Source organism: Echiichthys vipera, assembly GCF_963691815.1.
Source record: "Echiichthys vipera genome assembly, chromosome: 1".
NCBI classification, from domain to species: Eukaryota; Metazoa; Chordata; class Actinopteri; order Perciformes; family Trachinidae; genus Echiichthys; species Echiichthys vipera.
In genome coordinates, this window is record NC_139826.1 from 20,485,536 (window position 1) to 20,503,884 (window position 18,349).

The 18,349-nt window shown below is 38.7% G+C and overlaps 1 protein-coding gene across 1 annotated transcript in view; it reads left to right on the plus strand.

Moving 5' to 3' along the window:
* Nucleotides 1-18,349, plus strand: part of LOC310948137 (CUB and sushi domain-containing protein 1-like) — a gene marked incomplete at both ends in the record, with an annotated part of 443,680 nt that overhangs the window by 395,241 nt on the left and 30,090 nt on the right. Inside the window, 11 exons of the mRNA XM_083915161.1 lie at nt 855-971; nt 1,463-1,534; nt 2,501-2,647; nt 7,054-7,242; nt 7,328-7,513; nt 8,942-9,139; nt 10,612-10,785; nt 12,652-12,825; nt 13,125-13,298; nt 15,570-15,758; nt 17,394-17,570. Of these exons, the coding sequence (XP_083771287.1) occupies nt 855-971; nt 1,463-1,534; nt 2,501-2,647; nt 7,054-7,242; nt 7,328-7,513; nt 8,942-9,139; nt 10,612-10,785; nt 12,652-12,825; nt 13,125-13,298; nt 15,570-15,758; nt 17,394-17,570 (1,797 nt within the window). The remainder of the gene's footprint in view (nt 1-854; nt 972-1,462; nt 1,535-2,500; nt 2,648-7,053; nt 7,243-7,327; nt 7,514-8,941; nt 9,140-10,611; nt 10,786-12,651; nt 12,826-13,124; nt 13,299-15,569; nt 15,759-17,393; nt 17,571-18,349) is intronic.

Below are 18,349 nucleotides of genomic sequence, written 5' to 3' on the forward strand. Positions count from 1 at the left end.
CCGCTTTAGGCCGGGTGCAAGATAGAGCCCCTAGTGTTACATGTTGAATTTGAAAATGTTAGATAACAACTGCAAACCTATTCCACTATGTCATTATAACTCTCTATATATTTCAAAAGTTATTGAATATGTTTCTTCAGTAGTACAGCAGTTCACTGTGACATGGATGTGCCCTTTGATTTTAAGAATAAAGAGACCTCAGGAAAGGAGCACTTTATGGTTTTTAGTTAGCAGTATTAACACCCAAACTGTGAAGTGCTGGTAGTGGTAGTGGTAGTGGTAGTAGTACCAGCTGCGGGTTGAGAAAATAATTTTTTGTGTTGAAGAGATGCTCAACTTTCACCATGAACAAAATATCCTTTCCATTGTGAAGCAGGAGCAAGATAAGCCAGAACTCTTATAAGAGGACATGCAACCAAAGTGCTCCCCTACACAAAAGTTCAGCTTCTTTTATATGTTTTCTAAACCATCATCACACAGAAAGCCCTGGGAGAGGCTTCCATTGTCTAGCTTGTGTCTAATAAATGGGCACATTTTAAAGGCACAGAAGATGGTCATGTGGCCTTCAGATTCACACGTCTTGCTTTAGCCCAAACATGAACCCTACACATGAAAGCAAGTTTAAAACATACATTTCCAAAGCTGAGCTCTTTTTGCATGTGTGTTGGACAAAGGATACAGATAAAAGAAGTGGGCACCTAATCAAGAATGGAGGGATGGATGGAAAGGACACACATTGGAAAAGAGATTTGCTAAAAAGTAGCCATTTACACCAAAAAAAAAAAAAAAAACCTCTAAAAAAGTTTTTACTGTTTTTGATCACTCTGACTGCATTTGATCTATTGCCACTCCAGCCCAGTGCCCAGCTAATGAGGAGCGGTCTTCATCATCAGGAGTGATACTAAGCCCCGGGTTTCCTAACAACTACCCCAACAGCCAGACATGCTCCTGGCTGCTACATATGGTTCCAGGTACAGTGGTCAAGAGGATTCAGCCAGTACTCTATGTGTCTGGACTGCAGTTTGTATGTTTAGAGTTACGTGTGAGGAAAATGTGTGTACATTTTTATTTGTGTTTGTATATTTTGTACAGTGGTAAAGACTGTCTGTATGTCCCGTAGTCGGTTTGTATAATGCATGGAAGTGCTGGTACTGTAAAATACAGAATGTGACAAAGTGAGGCTTGCAAGGCTGTGTGTGAATATACTGAATGTGCATCTGCTCTTTGAGCATAAATATGTATAAAGGTGTGTGTGTGTGTGTGTGTGTGTGTGTGTGTGTGTGTGTGTGTGTGTGTGTGTGTGTGTGTGTGTGTGTGTGTGTGTGTGTGTGTGCGTGTGTGTGCGTGTGTGTGTGTGTGTGTGTGTGTGTGTGTGTGTGTGTGTGGTTGTGTATGGCATACTTTAAATGGCATATTGCAAATTGTTGGATGTGTTTGTAAATAATTTGGTCTTGTTTCCTAGGTTACACCATCAATATATATGTAGAGATGTTCCACAGCGAGAAACAGTTTGATGAACTGGAGATTTTTGATGGTATGCAAAGCAAACACACACACACACACACACACACACACACACAACAACAACAACAACAACAACAACAACAACAACACAAATTCATGTTTCTTTATAAGAAGTAGCACAACAGTTAACAAAAAAACAACATTTAATCATTAATTGATTGTGGTGTTTTGCAGATCGGATTGTGTGTGTGTGTGTGTGTGTGTGTAGAATTATAATTCTTCCTTATTGTTTTCACTTTTATTTATATTGTATATCAATAACTTTAAATATCATTATAAAAACCAGTCACAACTAAAAGTGTTTCGTTAGGATTTTTTTTTAAATATCATAACAAGCCAACAACACACTGGTGACTAGATCTCACTAGCTTTTGAAGTTTGTAATTTGTTTTGGAATCCACATGCAGGTATGAACATATTCTATTAATATGTGTATTCTGCTCTGTTCTGTCTATTTGCATTTATCTTGCACAGTCCTAAACACACATTAGCTGCCTTTGATGTTGTAGACAGCAATGGCATCATTATGGAGTAAGCGGCTGTGGCTAGAGTTGTTTCTAAACTTACATCGAGCTCCATCAGTGCCTGGTTCAAACAACAGACTGTAGCACAAGTGGCAAGTTGTGGTCTGTAAAACTGGGATGGAGCTCAACAATATGCTCTAGTCAGTATTCATGTAATTTGGAGGTACTTAGCAATTTAATATCGCTGTCACTTTCAAGTGCTGCATGTCTCAGAAACAATAAAACACATTCTGACTGCAGCATATTGTTTGTCTCCGTCTTATCTTAGGATAAGAGATCACATAATTTTTGGATTGTATGAATTTACTGATACATACATATGAAAAAATTAAGACACACCCACAGACCACCAAACAAAGTATCATATTGTACTTGCATGCGTAACCATGAGAACATAGAAATATATACTGTGCACACAGCAGTTCTGAAGTGTCATTCATTTTTTTCTCTAGGATCCTCAGGGCAGAGCCCTTTACTTGTCGCTCTTAGTGGTAATCATTCATCTCAGCTGAACTTCACATCTAAAACCAACCAGCTCTACCTACGATGGTCCACTGACCATGCAACCAACAAGAGAGGATTCAAGATACGATACTCAGGTACATACAATATCTGTCATTTTCGGTCATTCTTTTTGTTCCTTACTCTGTCAGCTATTTTATCATTTCAATCAAGAGGGACTAAATGTGAAATAAACGTATTGACATGATGCACAATAAGAAATTTTGTGATTAAATACAATTGTGATGTCATTCAATTTTAGGATGGTACAGGAATATCCCCCTGATGGAGTGTAGACACTGCTGGTGGTAAAGGGATGAAGGGAAATGCCTGAACCCTGGGTGCTGGATGTGTTTAGAATTGGAGGTGAATTAGGTGGAGGGGGGTCGCATCAATTTCGCACTGAAATGACAACTGCTGTTTTATAGCACTGATTTGAGTGGCTCACAGAGATTGTGATGAAAATCTGGTTGGTTTAACTGAAGGAGTGAACGTCCATAGTAAATAGTAAATGAGAAGCACAAAAGTCTTCCTGAATGAACTTTAGCTACACTTCAGTCTCCTCTGCCTTATCTCTGCTTTCACTCACATACCCATCTTACTGCGTTAAAAAATCTTCAACTAATCTTGGCTGCAGTGATTTGTCTCTAATAGCATGAATAACCAACCTCAACACCTTTCTTATCACGAAAATTAATTGATACATCAAGGACAAAGCTACCTGAGCCATGATCATTTAGATAGAAGACACTCCTAATTTGAAATGTTCTTGTTAATGCATAAGGCTAATTAAGAGTGAAAAAGAATTAGGAAATCCACTTTGTTCATTTGGCAATTTGTTTTAGATTGAGTGTATTATCTCTTTCTACCTGCAGGTTCTTGCCAACAATGTGTTGTTCTGATCATTAGCTTTGTTTAAGTCGGGTTGTGAGGTTTCTCGGCTGCCCCCTCAATCATTAATTTAACTTATGAAAAATTGGTTGAAGAAGACCATCAATTTCAGTCATAGAAAATACAATTTACAGTGACACTGATCCTGTTTGCACTTGAGAGGAGAGAGTCACAAGGTCGGTCTCCCGACTCTATACTGAAAGAAATGCATGATATATTTTAGTCTGTGGGTTATATCAGCACAATAGCCTGAAGTAATAGTTTTTTCTTTTCCCCATGGTGTTGTAGCTCTGACAACAGAAGCTATACATACAACAGAAATTTCTAGTTTAGAGGTTTCATTTACGATACACTTACCATACACTAGTAAAGCTCTTGTGAGCTTCATATTGAAGCACACCATACATACTGTACAGTATGCATATATTTATCAATAGCTTATGACATGGACCTTCTTTGAAGGGCAATTTGAGGTTTAGAGGCCCTGGAAACCCAAATTCACAATATCCTTCTGAATATATAATTTAGTCGACGTGAGTGGGCGTGGTTATATTCAGAAATATTTTACGTCATTAGTTATAATGTCATTTGTCTTATAAAAGCTCTCTGCTCCCATCAACTCAATGTTCACTCTTACTGTGCAGCAATCGTTAGCTATTTAGCTAGCTCTATCTAGCAGTTATCTAGCTAAGCTGTGCTGCATCGTGCCTGTGTGCTGTTTGTGGGTGCACAGGTGAAGATGATAGTTTGATCGGCCACACCCACACAGTCCTGACGCAGGTCTAAACAGCAAAATTAGCTGTTTTTTAAAACATGTTTTCTAATATTTATGAACGTTTATTTTCATTAATTTTCGATTTTTGTAGATGCTTAATGAGACACTCAACTTTGATACCATATATACATTTTTATTTCTCAAGTCATGTTTCCAGGGGCTTTAAAACTTGGTTTAAAGGGAATGTATTATGTCTAAGTATACCATAAATGTGTGTGAAACTATTGGTCCGTGTTGCCTACAGCTTGGGCCGCTGCATTTTCTCCATCATTATTACATCCATGCTAGCTTTAGCTGTGAAATGACCTTGGAGACTTTGTTCTTAATTTTATCATATCCCCTGACCTTTCCAAAAGCAGAAATAGAATCATTGTTTGTGCAGATGCTTATTGGTGATTGACTTTGAAATTCCACTTCTCTATTCCTCTCTCTCTCTGTTTCTCTATTTTATTTTACTTTGCTGCTTGAATGTATGTGTGTGGGGCCACTTTGGTCAAGCTGTAAACAATTATGGGAGTTTAAGTAGGTATCAGCAATGGTACTGTGGTAGAATATATAATATTTATCTCAGCATATTTTACAGCAAATGTGAGAACAAAGCTATTATATTTCTTACCTAAACATTTAAGGGGTTTATAATAGTCAGCTAAAGCTATTTCAGTGCTTCAGGTTTTTCAGAATCTCAGGGAGACATTGTTTGTTGGTAGCTGTCACAGATGGGTAAAAAGATTATGACAAAATAAAACTGAAGTCAATCAGTATAATTTCAGAGATAGACATTGTGTTGACACTTCATTAATCTGTTCTACATATAGTAGATTATATTAAGGCAATGATTAATATTTCTAAGAATACTGGAACTAGATATGTAGACTCAGCCTCTGCAGTTAAGCCTGAACAGGTTCAATGTAGATATACCTGTATATTAAACTTAAATTAAAGTTTTTCAAATAGATATAGCTATTTGAAAGACTTGTGGAGTTTGATAAAGTAAGCAGGGATGATCACTGGACACTCAGCAGGTCATGGAACCAATGTAGGTAGCCGATTAGTTGGTTAGCCTAGCGGAAGCAGCAGATACAGGTTTGGTCAAGCCGTAGCCTGTCTGCTCTTTGCTGGGGCGAGAGTGGAACTCAGAGGCATCTTAAGGTACGTTAGGTTAGGCTACAGAATGATGTTGCCTGTCAGAGGGTGCAGTGGATTAATGGTGGCACAGCCAGCTACCCACAGCAGGGCCTAATGACCATTTAACATCCTGGGCTCACCCCACTTTTGTTACACTTTGGTGTATTGATAACCAATTGGTGAGGATACTAAACTATTACTACATTATCTGAAATGTATTGATGATACTGGGCATGGTATAAGCACAACGATATACTGCAAGATGTCCCAATATAGTGTGTGTCATTCTTTGCCTCTGCATTGTCCAGTTTCCTGCAGCTGACAGACTAACTCACTACTAACTCTCTGGCTGTATTTTCCAGTATAGCACATTGCACAGGACACATGCACAATTAGAACATTCATTCATTCATTCATCTTCAACCCCTTGTCCCTGTCGGGGACACTGGAGTCGATCCCAGCTGACATCGGGCGCGAGGCGAGGTACACCCTGGACAGGACGCCAGTCTATCGCAGGGCACATAGAGACGAACAGAGACGGACAACCATTCACACCTACGGGCAATTTCAGAGTCATCAATTAACCTAACACATGCATGTCTTTTGGATTGTGGGAGGAAACCGGAGAACCCGGAGAAAACCCACGCAGACACGGGGAGAACATGCAAATTCCACACAATTAGAACATCCATAATATATTGTCCAACAAGGATGACTTTTCTCTCAGATACAAATAAAGCACTGCATCCATCTGTCTTTTTACTGTTACACAGTTAAATATAGGTGTGCTACAAAAGCACTACATGTTTTTTTTTAAAGGTGATTTGTAATTTTTCTTTATGTAGAATGCAAATTTGAATGTTTCCTTCAGTCCCAGTAAAATTGTCAGTGCACTTAAACAATAACGGATTGCAGGCCTTCATCCACTGACTGAATATATCTGGGACTGCAGAATTATCATATAAGAGAGAAGTGCTAAGATAAGATTTAAAATTAGTGGTGCGAATAAAAAAGATTTATTCTAGAGCGTATAGCGTGAGCAAAAGAGAGGCTTTATGACTCATTGGGGTGACAGAAACATCTTGGAAATAAAGGTTTATAGATAAAAATGAAAATTACAGTGATTCTGTTCTCCCAACTGGTGTGGGAAAGTCATTCCACCATTGTGAAGCCAAAAGGGAGAAGAGCCAAGACTAGGTGAAGCAACGACCACATCGGACAGGGAAGGGAGTACGAGGTGGCGTGCAGTGATGCTTTTATACTCAGTTCCAGGAAGACACAAACATTAACTACAAGCAAAGTTTTCAGAATAAGTTCATTGTTATTAAGTTCTTGTTTGTTTTAGTTTGTAGTTAGTTAGAGTAACTTGTTCACAGACTTGTGAATTATTGACATGTTGATTAACTCACTGGCACTGTTGCTAGCTGTAATGCCAGGAGGGACATACCTTAGATGATATTTGATATATATTTTATTGAAAATGCCTGGTAACGGGAGCATAAGTTCCATATTGTTTCCAGACACTTTTTTTCATTAAAAACCCCCAAGGGGCTAACCTTCAATTGTCTCTTCCTAATTATTGTCATTATAGAAAATGAATTAGTACATACAGGTAATTGGTAGCGTTTCCTGTGAAGTGAGACAGAGAAACAAAGAGAAATACTTTTTATTAAATTGTTCTTCCTCTGTCTTTTTGTCTCTCTGTCTCTCCAGCTGCCTACTGTAGCATCAATGGTCCTCCAGTAAATGGTGGTGTGGTCAACCGAACCAGACTCCGTCCAGGTAGCAGACTTCAGTTCTTTTGTAACCGTGGTTACCGTATGATAGGCTCAAGTAATGCCACCTGCAGGCTCCACCCCAATGGGCTTTTCCAGTGGGATACTCCACCACCTTTTTGTCAAGGTAAAACACTAAAAAGTTGACAAGCATTAAAAAATTGTTTGAGAAGGACTCGCCTTGAACAGTTCTCCCTTTTTTTATTCCGCAGCCATGTCATGTGGAATCCCTCAGTCGCCGGGCAATGGCAGCTTCCATGCTAACCAGTACACTGTTAGTAGCCAGGTCACCTACCACTGTAACTATGGTTTCCACCTTGACCCTGGTGTTCAAATTACAGCAGTGTGTTTGGAGGAAGGCACATGGAGTAATGCTGCTTCAGCCCCCAGATGCCTACGTAAGTGGTCTTTAATTGTGATTTAAGCTTAGTCAAGAGAATGAGTTGACAAAAAGAAAAAAAAATGTTAAAAGTCCATGTAAAATAATCACTGAAGTAGGATCACTACAGACAAATGTTTTTCAACCAACGCAAATTTGAATATGTAAAATATTGGCAAGTATGTAGGCTTTCAAAATCTTAAAAAGCCGGGTAATAAATTATTAGCCTAAAAGGCTACTGTTAGGCTATTGCAGGAGAGGTGCTGTCTCTCAACTGAAAAAATGGATGCTTCATCTAGCTGCAGGAAGAAAAACTGACACTTGTTGGTTTTAGGCTAACTATAGTTCTGACAGTGACACCAAAGCATTTGACAGTAAGTATCAGCACACATGTCGTTTTGTGAGCATGCTATGTTACGGTGCAAATTTCAGTTAACAAATGTTCATTATGTGTTCACATTGAGCTAACAGACATTTTTATTAAATGTTTTATTGTAAATCAGTAAACATTGCAATAATGCAAATGGACAGTTACATCTAATGGACTAAGCACTAATTGTTTTCCTCATGGCTGTAGCAGTTCTGGGTTTTTTGGTACATCCGACCACACAGCAGCTTTTAGACGTTTTTCTGATTTTCTGCCAGAAGACAGAATTGACAAAGAGACACTCTCACACAATACAGTAAATTTCATGTGCTCACAGCAATCATTTAAAGATACATGTATATGTGTTTTGAAACAAATATCTGAATTTACTTGAAAGGGATTTAGTCAAGGTCCACTTATTAGCTTTTTCCTGAGCTTTTCAGCACACCTCACAGTGTTCTTCAGTGGACAGTTTTCATGGTTTTCATTTTGTCGTCATGACATGACAAATGACGAAGACCATGACATGCAGTCTAAAGCTCTGGAAAAAGCTAGTAAGTGGATCTTGAGTTACATTTCTTTTTTTATCAACATACTGTTCACAAGGTCAAGAGGAAGAGGGAACACTTTTATTTACACATTTTATTAATTTATGGCCAAATAAATTCCGGTGACTTCACCTGTAAACAGTATAAAATTATAGATTGTTTTCTTTATTGGTCAAAAATCTGGTTCTGGTGAATGGGTGTTATCACTGGTTATCAGCCTCAGATATGGGCTAAAGATAGTTGCAGAAGGCAGTTATCAGCCTATCAAATGGCCTACTGTATTAACGTTTATTGTTCTTCACCCTATAGTGGCCGTAGTAATTATCATTGGAGCAATGGCTGGAGTCAGGTAACACAGTAAAAAGAGCACCAAAGACACAGGACAATGCCCCAGGAGACTGGAGTTTATGTCCCATGTGGAACCAATAGTTTAAAACGAAAAGGCACTTAATAAGTAATTTTAATATCCTGTAAGTGAATGTTAATTGAATATTTTATTTAATGTAATGTGATGACATTTTTTATTTTCCAGCGATCCACTGCCCAAGCATTGAGGGCACCTTGTCGGATCACATGACCTCTCGCCTGCTCTCTGGTAGGTTGGGAGAGTTTGGTTCTATGGTGATGCTGGAATGCTCAACGGGGTACTATTTGGGTGTAGGGCACCGGACTCTTCGCTGCCTTGCAAACGGGACCTGGGAGGGGTCAGATGACCTAGCTACATGCAAGAGTAAGTACCGATACAAACATGAACGCCATTGACTACCATGTGCAAAAGAAAAGGAACTGCTACTGTCAAATCATCTAACCTCTTCCCTTCTGAACAAGATAATAAAACACCACTATTATGTTTGGTACACTTGTTGGCCTCCTTTGGTACTCTGGGTGACATATAACTTTATTTATGAGTCTACGCAGACTTAGAGTCTAGGATTTTATTATGAGAGATTCCTTTTAAACTGTGTTGATACACATATAATCACATATATGAAATATTTCACAGTTCTCAGTACTCTACAGTGCACAGATCATTTTATCTTCTTATGTGAAGTTAATAACTGAAATCAACAACTTTCATGGATGGGGAAGAGAAACCATATAAACCAAGTGATAAAAAAGAAACCTCATACACTCATGCAGATGCACACACATAGACACGCCTGCATGAGCAGGGAACACATGCACACTAAAAGACTGTCAAAAGAAAAAAATTGCATTGCAGATGCTGCCGACACCTGTCATGAATGAGTTATCAAAACAGCCTACCCACCCTGTTACAAAAGTTAAGTAGTTAAGGAAAAGTCAGAGAAAGTTATTCCCCTGCGTGCCAAGAAACTGTGTGCTTTTTCTGGTTTAAGTGGAAGGGCAGTGTATAATACTGGCCGCCACGGGTTGAGTGGGTTTGATGATAGTAGGGGCAGCTTGAGAGGGAGTTACTTTGTGTGTGCGTGCGTGCAAGCGTGCGTGTGTGTTTATCCATTCCCCTTACTACGTCTTTTTTTAAGATGAATTACCAGGGGTATCTTCGCCATTGCACATCGTCTTGGAACTGTGATTACTGTTTTAAACAGAACGTAGCCAGTGCTTCCTAAATGTGGGGTATATATGGGCAATAGTTGAAGATTGGTTTTTCAAATAGACTGTTATTATGCAATGTGCCATTACAGCTTTTGTCATAAAGGGAAGTTGTAAGAGAGCATTGTAACTCTGAAAACGTAACGAATACGCTACATAATTTCTCAGTGTTGTATAATATATGACATGCCAATGAAAAAGTGAAATAGGTTCACTTGAAAAGTTTAAAGTTTTTAAAATGATTAAAAATCGAAGTATTTCTCACATTAGACTGAGTGCTTTTTAAACTTCATTCTGCAATGTTTTCAATTTATTTCTTCATGATCCATTATTAGACATGACCTACAGTGTAGCATTGCAGCAGCTCTGAAGGATTTGGCAATGTAACAGAATTGTGTATTCCTCAAGTTGGCCTATGGTTTGAACACAGTGTCTCCAGGGATATTAAGGAAAAAAGATTTACAGTGTTTAAATCCAGGATGACCTATAGTGTCATCACCTACAGTAACATTATGAATAGTTGACAGTAACAGCACCAGTTGGCCCGTAATGTGAATAAATGTAATATGCAATGTTCAGACTTTTTCTTTAACAACATGATCTTATCATATTTATTTTATTATTTAGTCATCTCCTGTGGTGAGCTTCCTTCTCCACCCTTTGGGACCAAACTGGGGACATTGACCACATTCGGAGCAACAGCAATCTTTATGTGTAACCATGGTTACACCCTGGTGGGGTCACATGTCAGAGAGTGCGGTGCAAATGGACTGTGGAGTGGTGCAGAGACCAGGTGTTTAGGTAAGGTCCATTATTTGTGATAGGAGGTTCATTGTGTTGAGGTCTGTCCTGAGGCCACTTTTGCATAAAATTAACACTATGATCAATAATGAAAGTATATTCAACAAGTTGAATGGTGTGAATCGTTAACTTTGGACTTATCTAAGCCTTTGCTTAATTATATCTTGTTTATTTTTGTAAAAAAAATATTTTACATTCATGTTTAAAATCAATCTGATTAGTCCTTGTTATCAACAGTCAGACTTGCTGTATTTTCAGTCCTGTACAGTATAGCACCCAAGACCAAGACAGTGTAATGCCACTTTAAAGGTCAATATATACAGAATAAAATAGGCATATAATGCATTGCTATGAGAATCTGTCTATCTTCTAATCTAAGATGTGGGTAGAATTTTCTTTCTTTCTAATGGAAATGTATGCACATATACATTTTACACCCAAGCTTTATTAATACACTGGATTGCTACAGTTGTCTAGGTAAGGTCTATGGAAATTAGACCAGTAAAAAGTAAGATATACTGTACTATGTACATGCTCCAGTAACTCAAATGATCTACTACTGAGACATTATATTGCTTAATACAGTAACTGCTTGATTTAGACATTCAGTAAGCACTGACTAGAGATGATTAATCCTGATTTTACATATACTCTACTTCAGTGATTCAGCCTTGTACCTGCATGCCTGAATAAGAATCCTCATGCAATATACACTTTTTATGTAATGAATATATAAATCAAGTTGTGTCCACCTTCACATTATTATTCTGAGATTCTGATGTTTACAAGATTGGTTAAAAATATATCTTAAAGTTCAATCATAATTTAATCACTGGTCGAAATGTGGATTTTTTTGTGCTGATTTGTCATCTTTGTCGTTTTTTAGAGTTCCACAATCCCTTTATGGCATTTTGTTAGAGTTCATTAAAGACAAGTTTCTTTAAAGTAAGCAAAACATCTGTTCCTCACAATTTGGAAAGGCCATAATTTGCAGTGTAACATGCGGCATTTCTACTCTGTGTATTCTGGAGGCACAAATATTGATGACAAATCAGAATTTGCTTCTGAAGAACCCTTAAATGTATTTACTGCTATAAACAGTTTAGATGATAAAACACTCTTATATCATTGTGGTTTTATCAAATCAGACATCTGGGATAATGATTTGGGTTAAAATTGTGTTTAGAAAAGTGGTTGAAATATCTGCTTTACAACAACAGTAATCTAGTTTTAATCTAAATTGAATCTAGTTTTGCAAAATAATCAATGTTTTATAAGCCTGTTTTAACAGCATTAAACACAATATGAGAAAGTGTAAAGAATGTGAGAAAAAAAATTAAATGCAAAATACATCAAAAGGTAATGGGCCTCAGTCATCAACTCCATGAGGCACAGAAACATGAAGCAAGGATTGACTGTTGAAACACGGGTGATTGGGTGAAATGGTATCAAATACAATTTAATGATTCTCCACACCTAAGCTGTCAAGATGTGTCCTGCAATTTATGTGGTCAAGTTTTAAGAAATCATGAAAGCAAGTGGCACTTCAAGGCCACTTAGAGGATGCAGAGTTGTTAATTTGCTGATTTGAACATAAGTTATAGAGCTGGGCTGTCTTTGAAGATTGATTTGTAGATGCACGGATGACGTCACTCCTCTGACATTCAGAAGTTTAAGTATTGAGACAACTACTTATATATTGTTTGACAGTCTAACTATTTAGACAATGAGCTAGCGTAGGTGTTTTAAGGTTGTAACTATGGAAACATTGAACATACACTGATGACTTTTAAGCTAAAGATAGGAAAAGTGACTATAAATTGTTTTTCATTAAACTGCATTAATCTCTCATTGTGTCTCCCGTAGCTGGTCACTGTGACTCTCCAGATCCTATAGTCAATGGGCATATTAGTGGAGATGGCTCTAGTTACCGTGACACAGTGGTGTACCAGTGCATGTTGGGATATCGCCTAATTGGCACATCAGTCAGGATCTGTCAGCAAGACCATCGGTGGTCTGGAACAACACCCGTCTGCGTCCGTAAGTTCCAGATACAGACACCATTGTAGTTCATCTGTATTGTATGATCACTCATTGCTCTTTCATTCAATGTGTAAAGCTTAAAATGATTATTGTATAAATTAAATCCAGTACACAAAATAGTCATATAAGAATATATCACATATTGTAGGCCTTTCTGGATTTAAATTGTTCTTTCAACAACTGCTTCTGTAGCATCTTTATGTTTCAACAAAGTATGTTTCAATCAAGTGGAAGTAACATTATTCAGTACAAAACACTTTTTCCACACCTCCAATTTCTCTTCTCTAATCCCTCAGCTATCACTTGTGGTCACCCTGGCAACCCAGGCAACGGACGGACCAATGGCAGCGAGTTCAATCTCAATGATGTTGTCAACTTCACCTGTAACAGAGGTTACATACTCAGTGGAAATGCTCGTGCCCAGTGCCGACTAAACGGACAATGGAGCAGCCCCCTACCTGCCTGCAAAGGTCACAAACCTGTATATTAATGCAGAGTTGCACACTTTTACCCATGTTCATCCATGAGAATGCTTTAGTTGAATCAGCTTTTCAGATTAGACTGCATACAAGGCAGATGTTGTTGTTTTTTTCAGTTCTTCTTAAAAACGCCTTCTGTTCACTTCTAAAAAAATAGTGATGCACAAATGCTTTGTCATTCTGGTGGGTGGCTTTAGTGGATGTTTACGGTGCTTCCACCTTTATTTTCATATGATTCAAATGATTTGATAAAGATAACATAGTTTTACTGACGGTACCACCTCCTCAGATCCTAGTAAAATGTAATTTGCATTTTAGATGGTCAGCGGAAATTCAGTATGTGTTGGCCCGATTGGCTTCTTGTTACAGTGTGTCAACTGGAACATTTTTGTCTGAATCTGCTGCCAGCAGCGTGTACAACTGAGAACTGAATAATTGTGGCATAAACACACACTTAGCATTGAGCTGTATTCAGCCACAATCAGTGTAGTTCTCTAAAAAGACCATCAAATTCCTACGTGCACACACACAGCTGGGTACATGTCCAATGACACATTCTTCTACTCTGCTAACCATGCATAGTTGTTACACTACAAGCCTCCCCAGAACTCCAGCAGTGTAACAGAACAGTTATGATATACTAAAACACGCACACAGGCATTCTGCACAGCCATGAGAGCAGATCGATGCAACGTTGTCGTTCACACAGGTTTTCCATTGAGGGGATTCATCCTCGCTTGCTTGCTTTTCCTATCTCCCTAGCTTTTTCTGTTTCATCCCTCTCTCTCCCTCCCAGCAGCAGCTGTCAATTATGAGACTTCGACTTTCTTTGTTCCCATAGGGTGCCAGACACATACACACAACCACACACACACACACACACACACACACACACACACACACACACACACACACAAATCCATGTCCCCCATGGACTTGAATTTGAGTGAATGTCAGTCTCCCCTGTGATATGTTGAAAATAAAACTCTACTCTTATTGGACTGGCATCCACCCAGAGAGCAGAGAAGAAGGGACCAGAGAAAAGAGTAGAGAACAAAGAACTCCAGAATAGTGGAAATATTGGGGTATGACAAAAGACCAGAACAGAGTGATAAAGATAATCTAAATTTGTAACACTGTGATTCAGGGTTTAGTACCCTAAAAGTCCCCAGCTGTATCCTGTTTTCTGGTGGTTAATCTCTAAAAACAGATTCCACATGTGAAAGCAAAATCTGTAAAGAATGGGACAAGATTTGGGTAGCGGAAACAGTCAGACTAATTGGACCGTAACAGTGAGCGCCACTTGGAAGAGGAGGTCTTGGCCAGAATGTCTGCTACTTACACCTGAAAAGCCCAAAATATGAGCTATATCCGCCATCATACAGGTAGCCGGTTCTGAGATTGTCTGGTGGTTGTCCTGTAAAGTTTCAGCTCCATGATATCCACAGTCTATTGATTTAGCTGTGCCCAAAATCACTACCCATTTACTGTGTTTTGCATTATATTGAATGTCCACAGTTTTAACTTAGTGCCCTAGGTGTGCACTATATAGTGTCCTCAAACGGAGCATCCATGGCTTATCTACTATTTTCCACTAACAATCCCATAATGCAACATTGTAGCACTTCACAAATGCAACATTGCAGTCACGCTAGTACACATGTGAATGATGATGCCAAAAATATGATGATTAATGAATGTCTTAAATGTCCAATTACTGCTCACTTGAAAGTAAATTGTTGTCTATTTTATAGGAAGTAGTGGCGACTGGGTGAATTTTTTGGACACACTGTTATAGTCATCCAAATAATAGTTTTTCCAAATTAAGGAAGATTTTTGGGGATTAACATTTTATTATTATTTTTTAACTTTAGAAAAACATTGTGATATAACAGACAGCAAAGAGCAATTTCCACCCATATAACTAAAACCGCAGACTAAGACAATTTACTAGCCAAAAAAAGGAAACCAGCACAATACAATACAAGTAGGCTATAAGTTTAAAAAAGAGGCTGCTCCATTATTGGGACCAGGTGAGCGTGTGTGTGTGTGTGTGTGTGTGTGTGTGTGTGTGTGTGTGTGTGCGTGTGTGTGTGTGTTTTTTTGTGTGTGTGTGTGTGTTCTGTAGTATTAACACTAGTATTAGTTGTCTTAGTACAATGTATTTCCATGTTGACCACTTCAACCTAGACAAAGTGAAGAAACATTCCTGACTATAAGTACTATTTAAATTCTGACAGTTTCTTCTGCTCTCTTCTGCAGTGGTAAACTGTTCTGACCCAGGTCACGTGGAGAATGGCGTGCGCCAGTCTGGCCTACGTTACCCAGAGGTCTTCAGCTATGGTGTAACTGTGGCAATCCACTGTAAAAGAGGCTTCTACCTCTTGGGCTCTGCGCTCCTCACATGCCAGCATGATGGACGGTGGGACCGACCAATCCCTCGCTGCCTAGGTATGGACAAATACCTATATAAAATACTAGTACTAAATATAAGTACAAGTTCAGGTGACAAATGAAATAAGACAGAACGAGCAATAGATTGACATTCATAGGCCTATAATGAAAAGGTGTGTCCTATTGCGAACAAGATAAAACTTTTTGGAATTCTGCATAAAACAATGTCCACAAAAGTTTGTCAGGCTAAACCCAGGTAGTTGTAGGCAGGTGGTTTTCTATTTATTTTTCTTTATATTTGTCAGGAAAAGCCATTTGAAGAGTGAAATGGCTTGAAGAACCACTGGGAGGAAGATGAGGAGCGGATGAGAAACTGAGAGAATAAAAGAGGGTTCAAGGGAGAAAATGGGAGGGAAGTAATCATAAAAGGAGGGAAAGAAAGAGGCTTAAAGATTTGAGTGTGTGTATTTGTGTGTCTTTTTTACAGAAAAAGAGGTAGATGTGTCTCTTTGGGCAATAGGCATTTTTGTCAGAGAGCTACCATGGATGATAGAAACATAGAGATTAAAATAGAGAGCGATAGAGAGGCTGATGAGATGGAGAGAGGAGCACAGAGAGAATAACAGGACGGCAGAACGAGGACACAGTTACAGAGAAGTAGAGATGAGGAACCAGACAGAGAGGGAGAGAGGGGCAGACACTGGTCAGTGAGACGATGTGGTCTGTGCACCGAGCATTACATTCGAGAAACAAGGTCTTATCAGGAAAATTGGGGGGAGAGGGGTGATGACTGAGGGGAAAGGAGAGGATGGAGTAACACAATTTGGGGGTAAGGGGAGATATCGGAGGACGGGTCATTTTGCAGAAATAGAAAATCAAAAGTAGTTTCATATCTGTGTCCTCCAGAAACATATGCTCTGTAAAATGTCCATTTTTTTCTAAATTGAAGAAAAAACTAGAAGATTGTTTCACTGATGTCCGTTGCTTTGACACTATGTGACGATTTCTACTAGTTTTGAACACGCAAGAGAGGGAGAGAGGCAGCTTGTTTGTGTTCTAGCTAAAGTTAATTTAATTTGAGATGAGTTATTGGTTCTTTTTTAGGGAGTTAGATAAAACCCAATAAAAATAGGCTATGCATGACTAGCATGACTATAGCATGACTATTCTGCCATAAAGTGTAAATAAAGTAGTATGGGTTCTGATTAATCATGTGTCATGTGTGTATGTACAAGTTATATTGTAAAATTACAATGTGCATAATAAGTTTGATTTAAGCCAGGGGACTGTCGTTGCATGTCATAGCCCTGTCTCTCTCCCAACGTTCACTGTCTGTTTGTCTCTACGGCAAGTAAAGGCAAAACTGCCACAAAAAGGGATCAAAGGTGCTAAGTAAAGGAAATCTACTGTATAATAACCAAGTTGATTACAGATTTGCAAAATTAATGTCTTGTAAAGTATTATTGAAAAGATCATATTTCAAACTCAGATATAAGAAGCACGCATGCACGCACGCACGCACACACACACACACACACACACACACACACACACACACACACACACACACACACACACACACAAGAAGTGTGAAATCTGAAATCTATAGTTGGACACAGTCTTGCACACACACAAACACTACCACCCTCTAACACTAACACCCTCTCTTTCAATCTCTCACTGTTTCTGTAGCTATTTCCTGCGGTGACCCGGGTGTACCCCCTAATGTGGTAGTATCTGGAACCCACAGTTGGACGTACAGTTCAGTGTTGCATTACTCCTGTCTGCCTGGAGGGGTGCTGGTGGGCAACATCACTCGCCACTGTCAGGAGGATGGCTCATGGAGTGGAGTGCCACCATACTGCACTGGTAAAGTCACACCACCTGGTCGATAAAGAAGCATATGTAACTGCACAGTCTTATAGTTAAGGCCCTGTAACATGGGTAACATATGCCTAGTGGTTTTCAGATGGTAGAATAGCAGAGCATAGATATGTCTGTTACCTTGTCTTGCAATTTTTTATAGGCTGTTCAAAACGGGAGGCATTTTGACTTTGTTTTTAAATCTAAAGCAATAATCAAGCAATCACACCTATTGAAATCAGCACAATCTATATTGAGACCGCCAACAGAGACAAAAACTCGCTGCTTAAAATAAAAATGCTGTGACTTCAGTAGACTGAGGAATAAAACCTGTTTAGTTAGTGAGATAGAAAGAAAATTGGTTCAGCTGTCGAAAACATAGTCTCATCCAATCTGGTGCAACATGAGTGAGTCATATCACACAGGCAAGTCAGTATGAAGATGTCTTCAGGGTGTTGTGTTCCAGTATGACAAATAGCATAATGCAACCTGTTACCCACACTATGCTGTATGTCAATATCAGGTACTAACTAGAACTGACTTGACAGTCAGGGGCCTTTTGTGTTACAGATTCCTGTATAGCACTTACCTCTCCAACTGTATTTGCTTTTGATGTTAGATCAGTGGGTATTGTGTATGCGTACAGTATGTGTATTCAACTAGGGCACTACATACTACACATTCATATATAGCTCAAGGTAGTTCCCCACAACGGCATCAATAAAAAAATATATATTTTTTAAATTAATAAAAGGACATTGAGGTCTACATCTAGTATGTGTCAC